The sequence below is a fragment of the Pipistrellus hanaki genome, assembly GCF_964339955.1.
Source record: "Pipistrellus hanaki genome assembly, chromosome: 9".
Classification (NCBI taxonomy): Eukaryota; Metazoa; Chordata; class Mammalia; order Chiroptera; family Vespertilionidae; genus Pipistrellus; species Pipistrellus hanaki.
The window spans coordinates 58,584,584-58,602,463 of NC_140511.1; the positions used below are offsets into that span (position 1 = coordinate 58,584,584).

The 17,880-nt window shown below is 36.7% G+C and overlaps 1 protein-coding gene and 1 long non-coding RNA gene across 4 annotated transcripts in view; one reads left to right on the plus strand and one right to left on the minus strand.

The window, feature by feature from the left end:
- The window catches only part of LUZP2 (leucine zipper protein 2), a 286,277-nt gene that overhangs the window by 205,279 nt on the left and 63,118 nt on the right, over positions 1-17,880 (plus strand). For both annotated transcript variants that reach the window (XM_084893618.1, XM_084893619.1), the window contains exon 6: positions 14,682-14,744. In XM_084893618.1, coding sequence (XP_084749744.1) covers positions 14,682-14,744 — 63 coding nt within the window. The remainder of the gene's footprint in view (positions 1-14,681; positions 14,745-17,880) is intronic.
- LOC311627274 overlaps positions 1-17,880 on the minus strand; it is a 356,010-nt gene that overhangs the window by 197,839 nt on the left and 140,291 nt on the right. The gene's annotated exons all lie outside the window — the stretch shown is intronic.

Here is a 17,880-nt window from a genome sequence, read left to right on the forward strand (position 1 = left end):
TCTAACATCTGGAGAAATTCTTTAATTCAGAACTTCTGAAGTCAATACAGGCATTTCTTTGAGAATGACTGAACCATATTTTTGGGGTGAACTTTAATGGAGTTACATTGGGAAGTAATTTCCCCAAACTATAATGATACATGGTTTCTTATTCAATTTTCTTTTCATTCCTTATCTTCCCTTACTAAGGAAGAGAGGGAAACCCTGGACTTTCCATAGCTACATTTGATTCAGGTCTTCTCTAGTTCTCATCTGCCTGCCAGCTCCTTCTCCTCTCCCTGGTTCTTTTTATCATGGGTTCCCACTTTCCCTTCCTCCACCTTCTTTCTCCTTGTTATAATAAATGTTCAGGTTGTTCTGATTCCCTTTTATGTGTCTAGACACTGGCTTTCCCCACATCATTCTGCACTGGGCTATTTCTTTTTATCAGAGTAGAAACTATCATTGGCAGACTTTTCTCAGTCATTTACTTACAATTACTTAAAATTCAACTTATACTAGTACACCAGCGCTGGTCTAATTCAGTGGCATTCTGAAGGCGCTCTGTTCCCTCTAATGCGTTTTTGCACAATGTATGCTACTAATTATGGGTACTTATGCCCATCTGGAATGATTTCACTCTGTACCAGTATTTCTTTGCTCTGTTTGCTGCAGTCTCAGCTATCTTCCCTAATCTAAACACTGTTTCCTGCCCTGGCTGTTGTAGTTCAGTAGTGCATCTTTAAACCATTTGAGATTAAAGTATTTTGGGGAACAAAAAGCATATTTAAAATGGAAATTACCTATTAATTCTTCAACAGTCCTCTCTTCCCACATTTTAATTTCACATTTTATACTCATCAAAATGGAGAGTAATTTAAGCATACAGAAACAGTAGAAACACATATGGATTTTTTAAAATATATGTTATTGATTTTTTAGAGAGAGGAAGAGAGAGGGACAGTGAGTTAGAAACATCAATGAGAGAGAATCATCAATCAGCTGCTCCTGCACACCCCCTACTGGAGATGTGTCCACAACCAAGGTACATGCTCTTGACCGGAATCGAGCCTGGGACCTTTCAGTCTGCAAGGCTATGCTCTATCCACTGAGCCAAACCGGTTTCAGCGGATTTATTATTTCTTAACCATTTTATTCCATTCAAATCAAGCCAAGGCCCTAAGAATGTACATGTGAATAATATCTTGGTGGTGTTTATTTTCTCCAAACATAAAAGGAGGCCAGCCTGTGAATTTTCATTTTTTTTTTTTCTTTTGTCTCTCTAGCACTCTATCAATTATTAGAAAGTAAAGTCTTGATTTTCACTGTAAGGAGAATGGTATTAGAGGACTTTCTCCCTTGTTCTTGAATAATCAGCCAAGTACGGGTGCACACTGCATGAGCAGATGGAAATGCCATTAAGACAGATGTGACGACAATTCATTTACAGACTCTAATGCTTTAAAACCCCAGTGCTAGTCTAAAAGCACATATCACAGCAGGCATACCACAAGAAGAATCAAATGTGGGGACAAAATTTGGAACAAGCTGTAGGTCTTTCCAAATTTTAAAAGTGAAATGCCATTTAGTGATTTCAAAATTCTACAGCTATCCATGACTTCCTTAGGTAGTGAATACTTTTTACATTGGTGAACATAATTTGAAGAAAATCAAGCTAAATGCAGAACCATTGGTCATTTACACTATAACTCTAGCATAAGTGAGAATGATGGTGTGAAAAGCTTTGGGCTTCAGAATGTGAACTATTGTACCTGATCATGTGAAGAGCCTAGATTAGTGCTGGGGGCAGGCATTGAGCATCACTTCCCTCCCACCACCCTTAGAAAAACCCTTGGATCTTAGATTTTATTTTCAACACTTAAAACAATGCTAAGTAGGCCTTCTAATTGGGATGAATGATAAACCTTGAGGAGAGAGATATCAATAGGAAGATCCTCATGGATCAGAGCTGGCAAAGCTGAAGCCACCATGGGGTTATGCTCCGAACCTTATTATTTGGGAGATAGTTGCAAGAAAGTGAAGAATACAGGACTTGTGATCAGATGAAGATGTCAGTCCACCTTTGCCTCTCAAGAGCAGTGGGACATTGCCCTGGCTGTTTTTGCTAAGTGGTTAGAGCATCAGCCCACAGATAGAAAGGTCACAGGTTCAATTTCAGGTCAAGGGCATTTACCTTTTTGCAAGTTCGATGACAGCGCAGAAAGGGTGTGTATGGGAGGCAACCAATCAATCTCTCTCTCCCGTCTCTCTCTCTCTCTCTCTCTCTCTCTCTCTCTCTCTCTCTCTCTCTCTCTCTCTCTCTCTCTCTCTCTCTCTTTCTCTCTCTCTCTCTCATCTTCCCCACTTTCCACTCTGTCTAAAAATCAATGAAGATAATATCATACAATGTGGATTTAAAAACAGAAAATGTTGTGTGTGGCATTGTGCAAGTCACTTAACCTTGAGTGTCAGTTTTGTTTAGTATTCCTGTTAAGTAGGAATACTAAATCTTGCTAGCAACCTCACAGAATTGTTAAGAAGCTTGTATAAGTGTATAAGATGCTACCTGAAAGTTTGACGGTTTTTGGATATATATTTTATATATATTTATATCATCACTTTTGAGCTTTAACATCTGCCAGGGATTAATAAGCCTAGAATGACCAACCCTCAGATACTGTAGAGGATGTTAATAATGGGAGGACATAAAGTAAGACAAAGAGATTCTAAAAGATTCTAATACCTATCCATTTATTCCTCACACTCTGCAGTGGTTCTAATGTGCATAAGACTCTCCTAAGAGAACTGCTGGTTCCTATGCTGCATATCCAGATATTGTGATTCTCCCAATCTGGGCAGGATCCAGGATTCTGACTTATTGTTAAATGTCCTAGGTCATTCTGAAGGTAATTTGAGGACCCCAACATGAGAAATTTTGACTAAGACCTTATCTATGATGCTTTCTTGCCCGATGGATAACAAATGAGTTGGAGCAAGAATCACAATTCATAATTAATTGTATAAACATTTCAGACTCTCCTTTATAGATGTCTGGGGCTATATACCTATGTTCTGGCCACTATTCTGTAAACAGGAGAGATGTGGGCACCTTCCAGATTGTATCTCTGAAGGATAGTGCGATGTAGCTATAGAGATGAGGACATCATGGCCCAAACAGGCAAAGGTAACACAGCTAGTGAGAAGAGGTCTGATCTTTAATAATTTCAAGAGTCACAACAGTTTGACTTTTGTGTCAGAAAGTCATAGAAAGAACATTCTATTTTATTTAAGATTCCACTATACTGGGTCTCTATCACCCAGGGCTAAACACAGTTTTGTTTTGTTTTTCTAATTAATAAAAGTATGAAATTAGCACTCAGGATTAGAATAATGCAATATTATAAAGTGAAATGCATAAGTTTAGAATCTCACTTGCAAAATGGACATTCTTGCACCACACTCATAAGACTATTTAAGAACCATCCTATAAAATAAAGAGGTAATATGCAAATTGGCCACCATCCAACACATAAGATGGCTGCCCCCGTGAGGACACAAAATGGCCACCACAAGATGGCCAGCAGGGGAGGGCAGTTGTGGGTGATCAGGCCTGCAGGTGAGGGCAGTTAGGGGTCACCAGGACTGCAGAGAAGGGCAGTTGGGGACCAGGCCTGCAGAGAAGGGTAGTTGGGGGTGATCAGGCCAGCAGGGGAGCAGTTAGTCATCAATTAGGCTGGGAATGGGCCTAAACAGGCAGTCAGACATCCCTCAAGGGGTCCCAGATTGGAGGGAGTGCAGGCTGGGCTGAGGGAAACATATACACACCCATGCACAAGTTTTGTGCACTGGGCCTCTTGTCTATATAATAAAAACTTAAGCAACTGTTACAGTGAAACAACCAGAATGACCATTCCCTATGATACACACTGATTACCAGGGGCAAACGCTCAATGCAGGAGCTGCCCCCAGGTGGTCAGTGCACTCCCACAGGGGGAGCACCACTCAGCCAGAAGCCAGGCTCATGTGTAATGGTGGTGGCAGGAGCCTCTGTAGCAGTGCTAAGGAGCAGTGAACCAAGCAGTAAGAAAAAGTGGGCAGGCAGACAGTAATGATCAAAGAGTCCTGCACTGCAGGAGGGATGTCTGACTCCCTTCTTAGGCCCATAGATATCCCCTGAGGGCTCCCAGACTGCAAGAGGGCACAGGCTGTGCTGAGGGAACCTCCCACCCCCAGTGAAAAATTTTGTGCCCAGGGCCTCTAGTTAAAGATAAATATACATGCAAATTGTGTGATGAAGTGTCTGTACTTTGTGAGCAGTCATATTTATTTTTATTACTAATGAAAATTTATAAAACATTTTTATGACTATAAGCCATTGACTATATGATTAAGATACTATGCTAAGGTTGGCAGAGTAACTTAGAAAGAAATATACCTCCAACTCTAAGCTTTGAGACTTGAGTGAATGCCAGGCCAAAAGAGCTTGTGGAAGAAATACTAGTTGAGTCTACATTTGGCATCAAAACCCTAATGAGCTTATTGGGGACCACACTTCAAGTCAAGCAATGGCAATGTAGAGTTTCAAGGCCCTTACAAAATACTGAGGGAATGTCTGTGAAAGGTTATTTAAATGGTTGATTTATTATTCATGTGCAAGGTTTATGATAAAGGCTGTTTGAATCACATTCCCATCATCATGAAAAATAGCCTGGTCACAGTACTGCAGTCAGAAAGATTTATGGGAGTGCTTTTGCCATATTTGAGAGGTCTGCTTAGTAAGGACACTGGAGTAGCATATGAGGGTGGCCATGTGTTAGTCAGATAATTTGTATTACTTAAAATCACTCAAGGTGGGGCTGGTGGAGTTGAAAACATGAGGGTAGTTAACTTAAACTATTTGTAAGTGATATGAACCAGAGAGATTTTATTTAGCTGTGAGCACAAATCCGGAAATGGACTGCCATTATATTCCCCCTGTATAAATCTGGGGCAAGTGCTCACATTAGCTTTCAGTAGTGCTTTTCAAACTTGGGTGAGCAGAAGAATCACCTTAGAAGCTATTTAAGTATTTAGGTACAGGTAACCAGGCCCTGGTATCAGAGATACTGACTCAGTAAGTTTGGGTCAATTTGGGGCCTAAGAATTTATATTTTTAATAAGTACTCAAGTGATACTGCTATTCCAGAAAACATATTTGAAGATGGTTGTCCTGGGTAAGGAAGCTGATAGTGTGTATTTCTGCGTTGAGTTCATGGTGGAAACTAGAGCACTTAACTGTGTGTATTGGGGTAAAAAATAATTAGAAAAAATTGAATATAACTTGATTTTAATATCAAAATGCTTCAAATGTTCAGTGAAAGGTAAATAATATTTACCCAACATGCCTGTTCTCTCTTGCTGGAACCACGATTTTAAAAGCAGGAAACTTTGAGTCATACAATGAAGATAAATTTCAAATTTCGATGTAAATGTAATTTAAAATGGAAGATCTTTGCTGACATAAATGACAGCTGCAATAAAGCAAAATCCTTTTAGAAACATATTGGAATTTCAGTGAGCATATTTTATGAAAACTTTTAAAATCAAAACATGACGAACACAATGCATTGTGTGAATTTTACTTTTTAAAAATATAGCAAATTTACTTAATAAGAATATATCAATTTTAAAAAGTATTAATATCCTCTTTATTTAGTGCCCTTATTTATAACTTTTGTGTTATTTTAGCAAATACCAAAAAGGGTATGCATAGTTTAATTTGTATTTGAAGTAGTTAGTTATTTCAATAGGTCTTAAGTTCTAAACTATTAAAACTGCTACTTTAAGAACAGTCAAAGAGCTCTTTGTAGTGTAAAGCTACTATGAACATTAAAGTAGTTTTATCATATAATTTTTAAAACTTTTATTAATATCCATCTCTTTATGAAATAATACTGATATTTTTCAAATAATATATTATTATTTTATTGATTTCATAGAGGAAGGGAAAGGGAGAGAGAGAAACATTGTTGATTGGCTGCCTCCTGCACATTCCACACTGGGGACTTAGCCTGCAACCTAGGCATGTGCCAGGAATAGAACCATGACATTCTTGTTTATAGATCGATGCTCAACCACTGATCCACTCTGACCCAGCAAGGAATATATATTTTACATGAAAAATCTAATACACCTGGCTTAAATGATGAATATACCAATTATTTCTGTCTATTGTTTTATAGATTATGAGGTCAGGTATTTTCTTTTTAATACAATTGAATAGATGTGTTTGTTTGATGTATACATCATTTTTTTTAGCCCTGAAAAATGTTCCTGACTATATCACAGTTTATGCATTCATTCATCTACTGAAGGACATCTTAGTTGCTTCCAAGTCTTAGCAACCAGGAATAATGTTGCTTTAAGTATCCTTGTGCAGATTTTATATGGATATGCATGTTTAACTCCTTTGGGTATATATCAAGGAGTATGATTTCTCAATCATGGTAAAAGTTTATACAACTGTGTAAGAAACTGCCAAACTGTCTTCCAAAGTGGCTGTACCATTTTGTAGTCTCACCAGCAGTGAATGAGAGTTCCTGTTGTTCCATAGCTTCCACAGCATTTGGTGTTGTCAGTAATTTGAGTTTTTGCCATTATAATTGATGTGTAGTGGAATCTCATTGCTATTTTAAATTGCAATCCCTAATGACATAATGTGGACATTAATACTGCATGTAAAGATCTTTTTGTACCCACCGTGTCTTTTTGTATGCAGTATACATTGGTTACAGGAAGACTTATTTAATATTTGAAGAATGAATGGATGAATGATAGAATGAATCAAGTCAAAACTAGGGCTCTGACTTTAATGGTAAATATTCTGACACAAATAGAGGCCAAAACTGAGAAGGAGAGAGGAAACTTTGTCATGAGGTCATTTGGCATCACCATATGAGCAGCTGCTTCCTCCACTGCATTCCGAATGCACTCTGAGCACAGATGTTTTCTCCAAGATCAAATTAATCATTCACATGCAAAAAAATAATACTGACATAATTTCCTTTCAAAGGAGAAAGTCCGTGTAGAACTAGCAGCCCTTGTTCTCACAGCATGCCCAATCACTTGGAGTGCAAATGCTGTAGCAGGATTAAGTCTTACATAAGCAGAAAAAGATACTGGAAGAATACTTAATGTTTAAGGTACATGACTAAACTTTCAGATAGGACTGAGCAAACCTCTGCTTAAGAAAAATGTAGAAGCTGATGCATTTGACCCTAAAGAAAGAATATTTTGGCCCTAACTGGTTTGGCTCAGTGGATAGAGCGTTGGCCTACGGACTGAAGGGTCCCAGGTTCAATTCTGGTCAAGGACATGTACCTTGGTTGGGGGCACAACCCCAGTATGTGCAGGAGGCAGCTGATTGATGTTTCTAAATCTCTAATCTTCCCCCTTCCTCTCTGTAAAAAATTAAATAAATAAAATACATATTTTTAAAAGGAATATTTTGATTTTAGCATCAATGTTTCTTCATACTTTTCTACTGGTCTATCTGAGCTCCTTTAGTTCAATAATAAACACTAAGAAATTATTTTTACTTGTTGCCTGCAGCTTTAACCAAGCTAAGTAGGGTCTGAGCAGATATCCAGAAGGAACTGTCTACTGCTAGCATCTTAGTGATGCCATTGTAATAACCTGTTATTTAACAGGAAAGGAGGAAAGGGGAAGCTAGATATAGACAAGTCATTTATGTAGCTTTGCCAAAAAGCTGCATTTAGCACTCTCCAAATCTGTTCTCCTCTGGTTGATTTGATGGGGGAAGGGACTGGACAAAGGCAGTTTAAATGCATGCCCAGTAAGGTCTGAATGACATGAGAAGATGCTTACCTGTCTGCTTGTCAATCAAACCTAAAAGTGAATCAATGCCCAGAATGGGCATAGCCACTGCAAGGAGATAAACCTGAATATTTAAACTTCCCAATAGAGGAAGTTCCCTTCCCTCTCTCAGGTGCTGGGTTCCCAGGTCTCCTGTGGTAGGGGGTTGTGCTCTCCTGCTCCCACATGGCACACAGTCATGCTGGACTCCACAGAATAGACTAATGGAGTTTAATTTGGCCTGGATGCTGAACTTCCCCTGACTACAACAGAGACTGGAGGCTCTGGACATTGGCCTTGTTTCTGGCTCTCCTGGAACCCCAGCTGTGCCTTTTCCAGGACTGGCTTAAGGGGGAGGGGACTTTAAAACCCAAGAAATGTAACTTCATGCAAATAAAGCCTTCTTCCACATCCCATCTTCACATAGGGGCTTCTGAAAATTCTTCTTTCAACAGCACTCCAAGAACCTTTACCTTGCTCCCACTAGCGACCGGGGAGTTTAATTCTCTGGGAATTTTAGGGCAGCTAAATTTGTTCTACTTGGTAAATCAGATAGAATCTAGATTGATCTATAATAAAAATAAGTATAACATCCTAGGAAAGTGAATATTACTCATACTGCACTGTTTACTAAGAAAAAGCATTTAAATCAGTACGGATTAGACACTTTGGCTGTAGACACTGAGTAGAAATTATATATACTTTTGCAAATCATATATCTATAAAATAGTCATATCTACTTAATGTTTGAAACTAAAGCAAATTTTCCCATAGTTGATATTTCCACCAATGTACCTATATTAAAGCACTTAGATATTGACAGACAAAATAATCTGTGAATAACTTTTCTTCCTTATTCTAGAAGCTATAATTTTTTTAAATTTTATTTTATTGTTTAAAGTATTATAAATAGTAGCTCTAATTTGAACTTGTTTTTGTTGGGAGGAAAATAATTCCAAATGACTTATTCTGTTTGGACTTTTTCTCCATTATTAATTCTGAAACTATTTTGTAACAATTCATCTTTCTCTATTTTAAAATTCTACTTTTTTTTTCCTTTTATATGGCTTAGAATAAATAAAAAAGATTTATGTACACATTTCTTTTATTTTCTGTAGTTTCTTGACAGTTAAGCTTTCTAAATGAAAGATTTTTCCCCCCTTTATTGCCTTCTTTACCACTTATTTCAAACAAGAATTTTGGAAAAACAATCTTTAAACTTAAGGATTAATCTATTTTTAAAGTGTACTGTCTGACTTAATAACTTTTTAAAAATGTATATATTTTTATTGATTTCAGAGAGGAAGGGAGAAGAAGAGGGAGACAGAAACATCAATGAGGAGAGGGAATCATTGATTGACTGCCTTCTGCACATTGGACCTAGCCTGCAACCCAGGCATGTGCCCTTGACTGGATTTGACCTGAGACCCTTTGGTCTGCAGGCCGATACTCTTATCCACTGAGCCAAACCAGCAAGGGCTGACCTAGCAACTTTTTAGGAGTGTGGGGAACCATAAATACTACATGAAAAGTGCCTAGTATTGTAGACTATATCCTGATTTCATAAATATCAAATAGTGAAAAAAAGTTTCATCTAAGAAATGATAAAATAAACACTTATGGTTTATATCTCAGTCCCATATCTCATCCCTTTCCTGAGGTTTTCTCAATAAAAGACACTTAGAAAATTTGCAAAATACAATAATATCTGCCAATATTTTAGAAATAAGGCATTTATGTTTCATATTACCCCTAAATTCTATTGATTTCCAATTACAAAATGACTTGTTTCAAAAAGCATGCCCATTTTTCCAGGAATTTTAAACACAGTTAAATGGAAACAAATGTGGATCTCAAGCAGTCATATATAATGGTTTTGCACATCCCTCTTAAAAGTCCTAAAATAGGAGATGCTTTTCATCGCTTTGAAGCATCACTATCTTGACACACAGCAATTTCTGGTTTTAGTTTGAATACCACTGCAGGTGTTTTTACTTTAAGGTTACATTTCAATTGCACTTTAAAGACATTAACAGTTTTCAGTTTCATAACAGCAATAGTATATCTTATTTAAACCCAAAAATAATGTGGTAAACACAGCTACATACTTTAGTATATTTGACGATCCCAAATGATCCCAGTTTCTGACTTATGACATGAAAATTGAGACCTCGTAGTTCCACCTTGTAATTAAGTACAGTGACTTACTGTCTCTCAATTAGTTGTCACAGTAACTCCATTCCTATCATATAATTATAGATACCTCCTTCTACTTGGTCCCTGTGTATTTTCTGAGCCTCATTCCTCAAGTTTTATCTTCATTCTGCATGAAATCCTCATAATATAAATTCATGTTTTGCTTGTTTTATCCATTATTGGTTTCTATTATTTGCAAACAAAAATCCCAGTTAACACCTAATTTTACTTTAGACACTATAAAATGAAGACACTGTAATTTCAGAATTTTTACATTTCCATATAGCAAGATTATTGAGATATACGAGATTTATATATACTAGGTTTATACCTCTTTCTGTTGAGTAGCCCAGAATGTTGGGATTGAGACACCATGTAAAATATATTAGGATGTTTTAATTTCATAGGCAAAAATCAAACTAGATTAAGCAGATATACTATTTATTAAGAAATATTTTCTGGGGGTCCCTTTCCCTCTCCCCATGTAGGAGTCTGTACTTGTTCTTCAATAAATCTTCACCTTTGCTATAATAAAAAAAATATTTTCTGTTACTATCAGGTATTGGGAAATAATAAATTATATTTTTAGGCAGGGCTGAGACATATACAAACTAGGTTCCTAAGAAACTGGGGGGAACATTTGTTTCAACCTACCCCAAATTTGTACAGCATCCAATTAGGAGGAAAATACCTATGTAGGTGTTAAGCAAGATCTATTTTCTTGCTTTAGACAAGGCAAAATACTTGGATATATTATCTTCCCACATCCTGATAAGCTATGGCATTAGTGTTTGATCTAATCTTGGATTCTTGGAAGTCCTTTGGTAGTCTAATCATATATTGATTTCAGAGAGGAAGGGAGAGTGAGAGAGAGAGAAACATCATTAATAAGAATCGCTGATCATCAGCTGCCTCCTGCACACCCCTTACTGAGGATAAAAGTCAAAACATGGCATGCGCCCTGACTGGGAATCAAACAGTGACCTATGAGTTCATAGGTTGATGCTCAACCACTGAACTACTGGCGTACTATGGCATACACTGAGCCTGGGCACTATAAATCTTATGGAAGTGGCAGAATTATATGATTATAGGGTGGACAAAAAGATTTAGGTGCTAGAAAGATGTAACTGAAAAACCCAGTCTACTAGCTTCCAGCAAGATTGTGTGAAGGGGAGTAGAAGGACCAACAACATTGCTGGGATTCAGTATTTATATGTACCCAGGTGTTCTTTGTCTATGTTAGGTCTCTTCTCAGATAAGTTCAGATTTAGTGGTTACCCTTTTCTCCCTAATTCTCAAATATAAAATATTTATGTTTCAGTCTCATCCGTGATGTTCTTGTTACTTTATCAAATCTGGACCAAGACTCTGATTGGCTGGGCTTGAATCTCATTCTGTTCCCTTGATGCCGTGGCTAGAGTTTGTGTCATATGGCCACATGAAATTAGCATGGAAAATATTTCTCATAAGAAAAACCAGGGTGTGGTTATTAGAAGAAATGATGATGGAAGTATGACATGAAGAAAGAACAGACATTTAATCATTTGATGACTCTCTTAATCTACCTTTATGTATATCCTCTCAAGTGAGGCGTATTTATAATTGTATTCTGGAATTTTTGGTATAGTTACCTGTGTAAGTTGTTTCTTTAGATCTTATAAAAATATCATTAAGTGTGATATGGTTGAGAGCCTTCACTTAGAATAGGGGTGTCGAACTCAATCAGAGAAGGGGCCAAAATCTAAAATCCAGCCTAAATCGTGGGCCAAATGGTTTACTGAACAGTCATAAACTGACAATGTCATAAACTGACAGTGCAGTGCAGTGATGACAGCGCGGTGCGGGCCACATTACAAGGCCTGGCGGGCTGGATTTGGCCCGCGGGCCTTGTGTTTGACACATGTGACTTAGAAGGTAAAAGTAATGACACAAGTCTAATTACCAAATTGCAAAAACCCTGTTTTTAATGCCTAAATGCTATCCTTTTTTTGAGGGGGAGCAGGGGCGGGGGAATTAAGAAAGTAGTCACTAATCATGTGTGGAAAGGTTAAATCAATGCGTTGTCTGGGAACCAGTATCCCCTCATGAGCACTGTGTGCCATCCATGCTGAAGAACATGCCATCTAAGAATAATCTCAGCATGGGCCTTGGCAAGCTCCCTTGTGTCCCGCAATTGGCCCCATTGTGGGTGATTATAATGAATTATCCCCAGTTCTGGATATGTTTCAAAATGGTGAAATACTGTAGTTCTTCAGCTCCAGAAATGGCATTTAGCTTAATGGAAACATATTGCTTTATACAGTTGCCCAGAATTGCCCACCGCCAGAGCAGACTATGGACACACAGTATAATCGCAGCTTCTTTTTGGATGGAGTCCATGTGGAGGGGTGGCTGCCTTCCCAGTGCTAATCCAGATGCAATGTCCAAGATGATTGTAAACATTTCCGGTGAAATAATGTTTTATTCACCACTTTCTCTCTCATCTTAGAATTGAACAGAATGAACAAAAGGCAAGAAAAAGAAGAAATGTTTTAAGTGAAGATGCAAATTTTAAGTAGTATAGACTATATTTATGAATTTTTAAATATAATAACTTATTATCATTTCTAATCAAGTTAATCATGTGTGAATGTTTTGTGTTTGTATATGCATCTTCATTTCAAATGTGTTTCACTCACTTTTTTCTTATTTATTTTTATTTAAATTTTATTTTGTATATATCTTAACTTTTTATTTTGCAATAATTTTTATATAGAAAAGACAGGGCAAATTAATACAGAATGTTCTCATGTACCTTAGCCAAAACCTCTAATGTAACAGCAGAAAGAATGATAAAACAATTATTGAACTAACAAATTAACATTTATACAGTAATATTAAATAAACTATAGACTTTATTTCAATTTCATTTGTCTTTTCATTAAAACAATATAACTATAGAAAGATAAAATATATAAGTGAATATCAAATCTCTAGAGCTATAGCTCTATGTACAAAATAATAAGATAAGTAAAAAAGGGAAAATTGACCATTGCATTACAAATAATTAAGATTGCATATATCAAAACATAGACATGAACAGAAAGAAAGCTAGGCATTTTTTTAGTCTACAATTTGAGCAATACTGCAGAGTTAGCACATCAGTATGTGTCTCATTATTGTAGTTTACAAGCTTTTAAATACAGAAATAATGTATATTATTAAAGTCTCTTTAAAAACCCTAATCCTGTGCTCAATGATAAATACAAATATTTGCAAAAAGGCATTATTGAGTGGATCAAGGTAACTCCTCATATGTATAAAACATTTTATGGTTTTGAAATTCTTGATGGGTGTTTTAGAATTCCAACTCATAGCTAAAGAGAAAAAATAGACAAATGGTTATTCTGAACTGGTGTACGTTATATTTGTATGGCAGAAAAATAAAATAGGAAATGCTCAAAATCAGGTAAGAATTGTGAATGAAGAACTCTTAAATGTAATGTATCTATTTATCCAGTTACTCATTCACTCTGCATAAATTTTCATCCATTTGCTCATGGTGCTCATCAAATTGACTCTCTCAGAGGAATTATGAAGGACATGTACCTTGCCATTGCACTGTTTGCTCCCAGAGAGACATTACAAAGTCAAAATGCTATGAGCTTTCGTAAAGTTTTTGCTCTACTCTTGCCGCCTCTATAAAAGGAGTTTGGGGTACTCAGTTACTGGGCCAAAGACTAAAAGCCTGAGTGTAATGAGACAGAAAATATTGAATGGATCTACGGGTTTAGATGATTGTAGCTTTCATGTCAGAATTAATAGACATTCATCTAAGAATCTAGGTAAAATATCAGACGTTCAACAGTTAACTGATCTGTCTGTATCTGTACATAGCAGTGTGAGCATACATATGAGGCCTGGAAGACAAAATAGCTTCTGAAAGTCAAGATGCTCTTTGAGAACAATGCAGGTGTCAGGGGTAGAAGAGGAGTCTAAAACAGTTTATTTAAAAGGAATACAGACCCTGATGGATCTTTGGCTATATTTTAGTAGGGTCAAAGGTGACTAGCATCCACATGATAGTGTAAATAAATGCTTGCTATTTAGAGGGGTGCTTTTGGAAATTAGCATTAATTGAAATTTGAAACTAAACTTATAAAATTATGTTATAAAATATAAAACAGATTTTATTTTTTATTTTTTTAAACAAATTTTATTGATTTTTTTACAGAGAGGCAGAGAGAGGGATAGAGAGTTAGAAACACCGATGAGAGAGAATCATCGATCAGCTGCCTCTTACACACCCCCTTCTGGGGATGTGCCCGCAACCAAGGTACAGGCCCTTGACCGAAATCGAACCTGGGACCTTCCAGTCTGTAGGCCGATGCTCTATCCACTGAGCCAAACAGGTTTTTGCAAAACAGATTTTAAATATAAGGCCAAAAAAGCTCCATATTTTTCATGATTAATCTAATATTTCCACATTAATTGAATAGAAGTAGCAGTCTTTTAGACTGCAGATTCTACTCAAATCAATATATTATATCTCTTATCTTTAAGGACTTTTTGTGAACAAAACATAGAGAAATGCAACGCTGCTTCCATATTTAAAGGAATTCTTAATATTCGATCACTTCTTAACAATAAAACTATATTTCTTTCCTCAGAATAAAAGCTTGAAAAACAAACTCTTGTCGGGAAATAAGCTGTGTGGCATCCGTGCAGAAGAGGTGAGTAAACTTTCTCTTCCAGCTTCAACTGGATAGAAACAATATCAGTGCTAGACTTTTTAAAACTAGACATCCCGTGACCTTTTCCCCTTCTCACAGAAGTCCAAACATTGGAATAAGTAAAGAAAACTTTTAGATATATATTGAATGTTTTAACATTGCATAACCAAAGAAAACAAATAAACAAGCAAAAAGACTCATGCATTTCTTAGGGAGGAAAGTTATCCTGCTTAATCCAGGTTTAACTAAAATCAATTTCCTATCCTACTGATCTCTCAAATATATTTATATTTTATGATCCCTGATTTAATGTAGAATATGTAGGGTATAGTAATAATTCTTAATGATATTAGTGAGATAGTAGAGATAGTATCAGTAGAAGTGGATTATTTACACCTCAAGGATAGGAGACAGGAGGCACCTAGTTAGTCGATTTCTCCAAGAAGCTCACACAAAAGATGAGATGAGTTATGCAAGGATTTTTTTAATGGAAACATCTGTGAATAATAAGAAACATGCATCAGAGTCTTCATACCATGATGCAGATCCCATGCCTGTGAAGGAAGGGGAAGGGAAAGGCAGTTTGAGAACAATGGCTTACATATGTTAAAAGTTGACCCCTTCACCCAAAACACTCTAGACATAAGGCACAGAGCTGGTGTTATATCTCTATCATTTCTTAAATATTGCAGCCAAAACCACTTCCTGTTATTATTACCTTCTAACACAACAGACAGAAAAGATTGCCTAGTGACTCATAGTCACTGCTTTGTAGGAGTTCAACTAGGAAGTAGTGACACGTATCTCATTGTTCCTTATTTGCAAAAATTAGGTCACTTGAATTGTCAACTTGAAAGGAAAATGAAAAGTGTTATTAGGGCCTAATCAGTTTGGCTCAGTGGATAAAGCATCAGCCAGTGGCCTGATGGGTCCCGGGTTCAAGGGCAGATGCTTCAGTTGCTGGCTTGATCCTTATGAGGATTGCAGGCTCCATCCATCCCTGCGAGTGTTTCTCTAACATTGATGTTTTTTTTCTCTCTGTGTCTCTCCTTCTGCACTATCTCTAAAAGCCAGTTAATGAAAGAGAAACACCACATGACCTCACTCATTTATGGATAATAAAGAACATTATAAACTGAAGAACCAAAAGATATAGAGACAGTAAAGCAACAAACAGACTGTCAAATTACAGCAGGGAGGGTAGGGAGATCTGGGGTAGATAAGAGATCAATCGAAGGACTTGTATACATGCATATAAGTACAACCAATGGACACAAAACTCTGGGAAGGGAGGGCATTTATGGGGGGGCAATGGTATATGTACAAAGATAATAATTTAATAAAAAAATAAAATAAAAATCAATGGGAAAGAAAAAGAAAAAATAAAGTGACATTAGGTTGGTAGTCATGTGCCCCAATGGGATTGGGATTTCTTTCATTAAATAAAATGAAAACACTCCTTAGTGGACATGTAAAAGTCTTTATTATAAACACTAAGGTTAAAGTCTAACATGCAATTCAATAATCCAGTTTATGTCTTTACAGTAACATTGTATATAAAATTAATATATTTTTCAATACATGGAAATTACAGGTTGATGCCCTCTAAAACAAAAATTCAAACCTACTGGCTTGTAGTATTTCTTTCATTGTATTCTTCTATTTGAATGGAGATCAACTATTATATTGTTTATATTTTCTACATTTCTAAAAATATTACATACTAGAGACTCGGTGTACAAAATTAATGCATGGGGTGGGGTCCCCTCAGCCTGGACCTTCTCCAGTCCTGGACCCCTGGGATTGGTCCAAAACTGGAAGTCGGACATCCCTCTCACAATCTAGGACTGCTGGCTTTTAACTGATCACCTGTCTGCCTGCCTGATTGCCCCTAACTTCTCCCCACACCAGCCTGGTTTCCCCTAAGTGCCTGCTGGCTTTTAACTGCTCACCTGTCTGCCTGCCTGATCGCCCCCAACTACTCCTAAGGACTGCTGGCTTTTAACTGCTCACCTGTCTGCCTGCCTGATCTCCCCCAATTGCTCCCCTTGCTGGCCTGGTTGCCCCACACAGCCTGCTGTTCGTTGTTACTGTGAGGTCATTGTGACCAATATGCATATTACCCTTTTGTTATTTCTTAATAATGCTTATGGATGGTAAGCAAAAGAACAGTTTTGAATAAGGAATATGTGTATTGAAGCTATATTATACAATGGCTGGCATGCTCTTATGGTCTCTATAATACTCACATACATGAAAGAGAGATGGTTCCTAGGAGAAGGTATCCATAGAATTTAGAAGCAATCAATAACAGCCTGGGCCTAGTTGTATGTTTTAGCTCCTTGGTTCAAAAATGATTAATTTATTTTAAATATATTATTACTTAATATAATATTTCTGAATTTTTATTTATGATTTACTAGATATTTTATACTTTAGTATCACACAAGATTAAAATAAATTGAATATATTCATTATGATTTATACATTTACCCTATCTCTTTCTCCATGGACCCAATTTAAAGTTTAAGTTTGAGTTATAAAGGAGGTATATATTTTGTCAGAATAATTTGTCTTCAATATAAATAGAAATATTTATTGTTTGTTTCAGTACTACCACCAACAAAATAGAAGAGTAATGACTTTTATTAAAGTTTTCTAGATCAGTGACCCTAAATGTTTGGTATTCATATATGAATAAAATGTCCAAGTCCTATTGACACCTAATAGATTGCTAATATTTCAATTTTCCACAGAAGAATATAAAAAATAATGGAAGCTGCTGCTGCACGTATCATGTACCACCATATCATCATCGCTATTACTTCATGGAGGAAATGATATTTGAACATAAATTGTTGGAAAGAAAGATCTCAGACTAAACAATAGTCTCTAAAAGGGAAAAAAATAAACCTAGCTAAAATGTCCTACCATGGACAATGCCTTCTATCTTTATCACCTTCTTTATCTTCTTTTTATTACAACTACTAGTAGCCCTGTACATGAATCCCTGAGCCAGTAGCTCGCTGCTGACCTCCTGTAGCTTATCGCCCACTGCCCCGCCCCCATGTAGCTCCCTCCATCCCTCTCCACCCCTTATAGTTTTCTGCCCTGCCCCCTCCTATAGCTCTCTGCT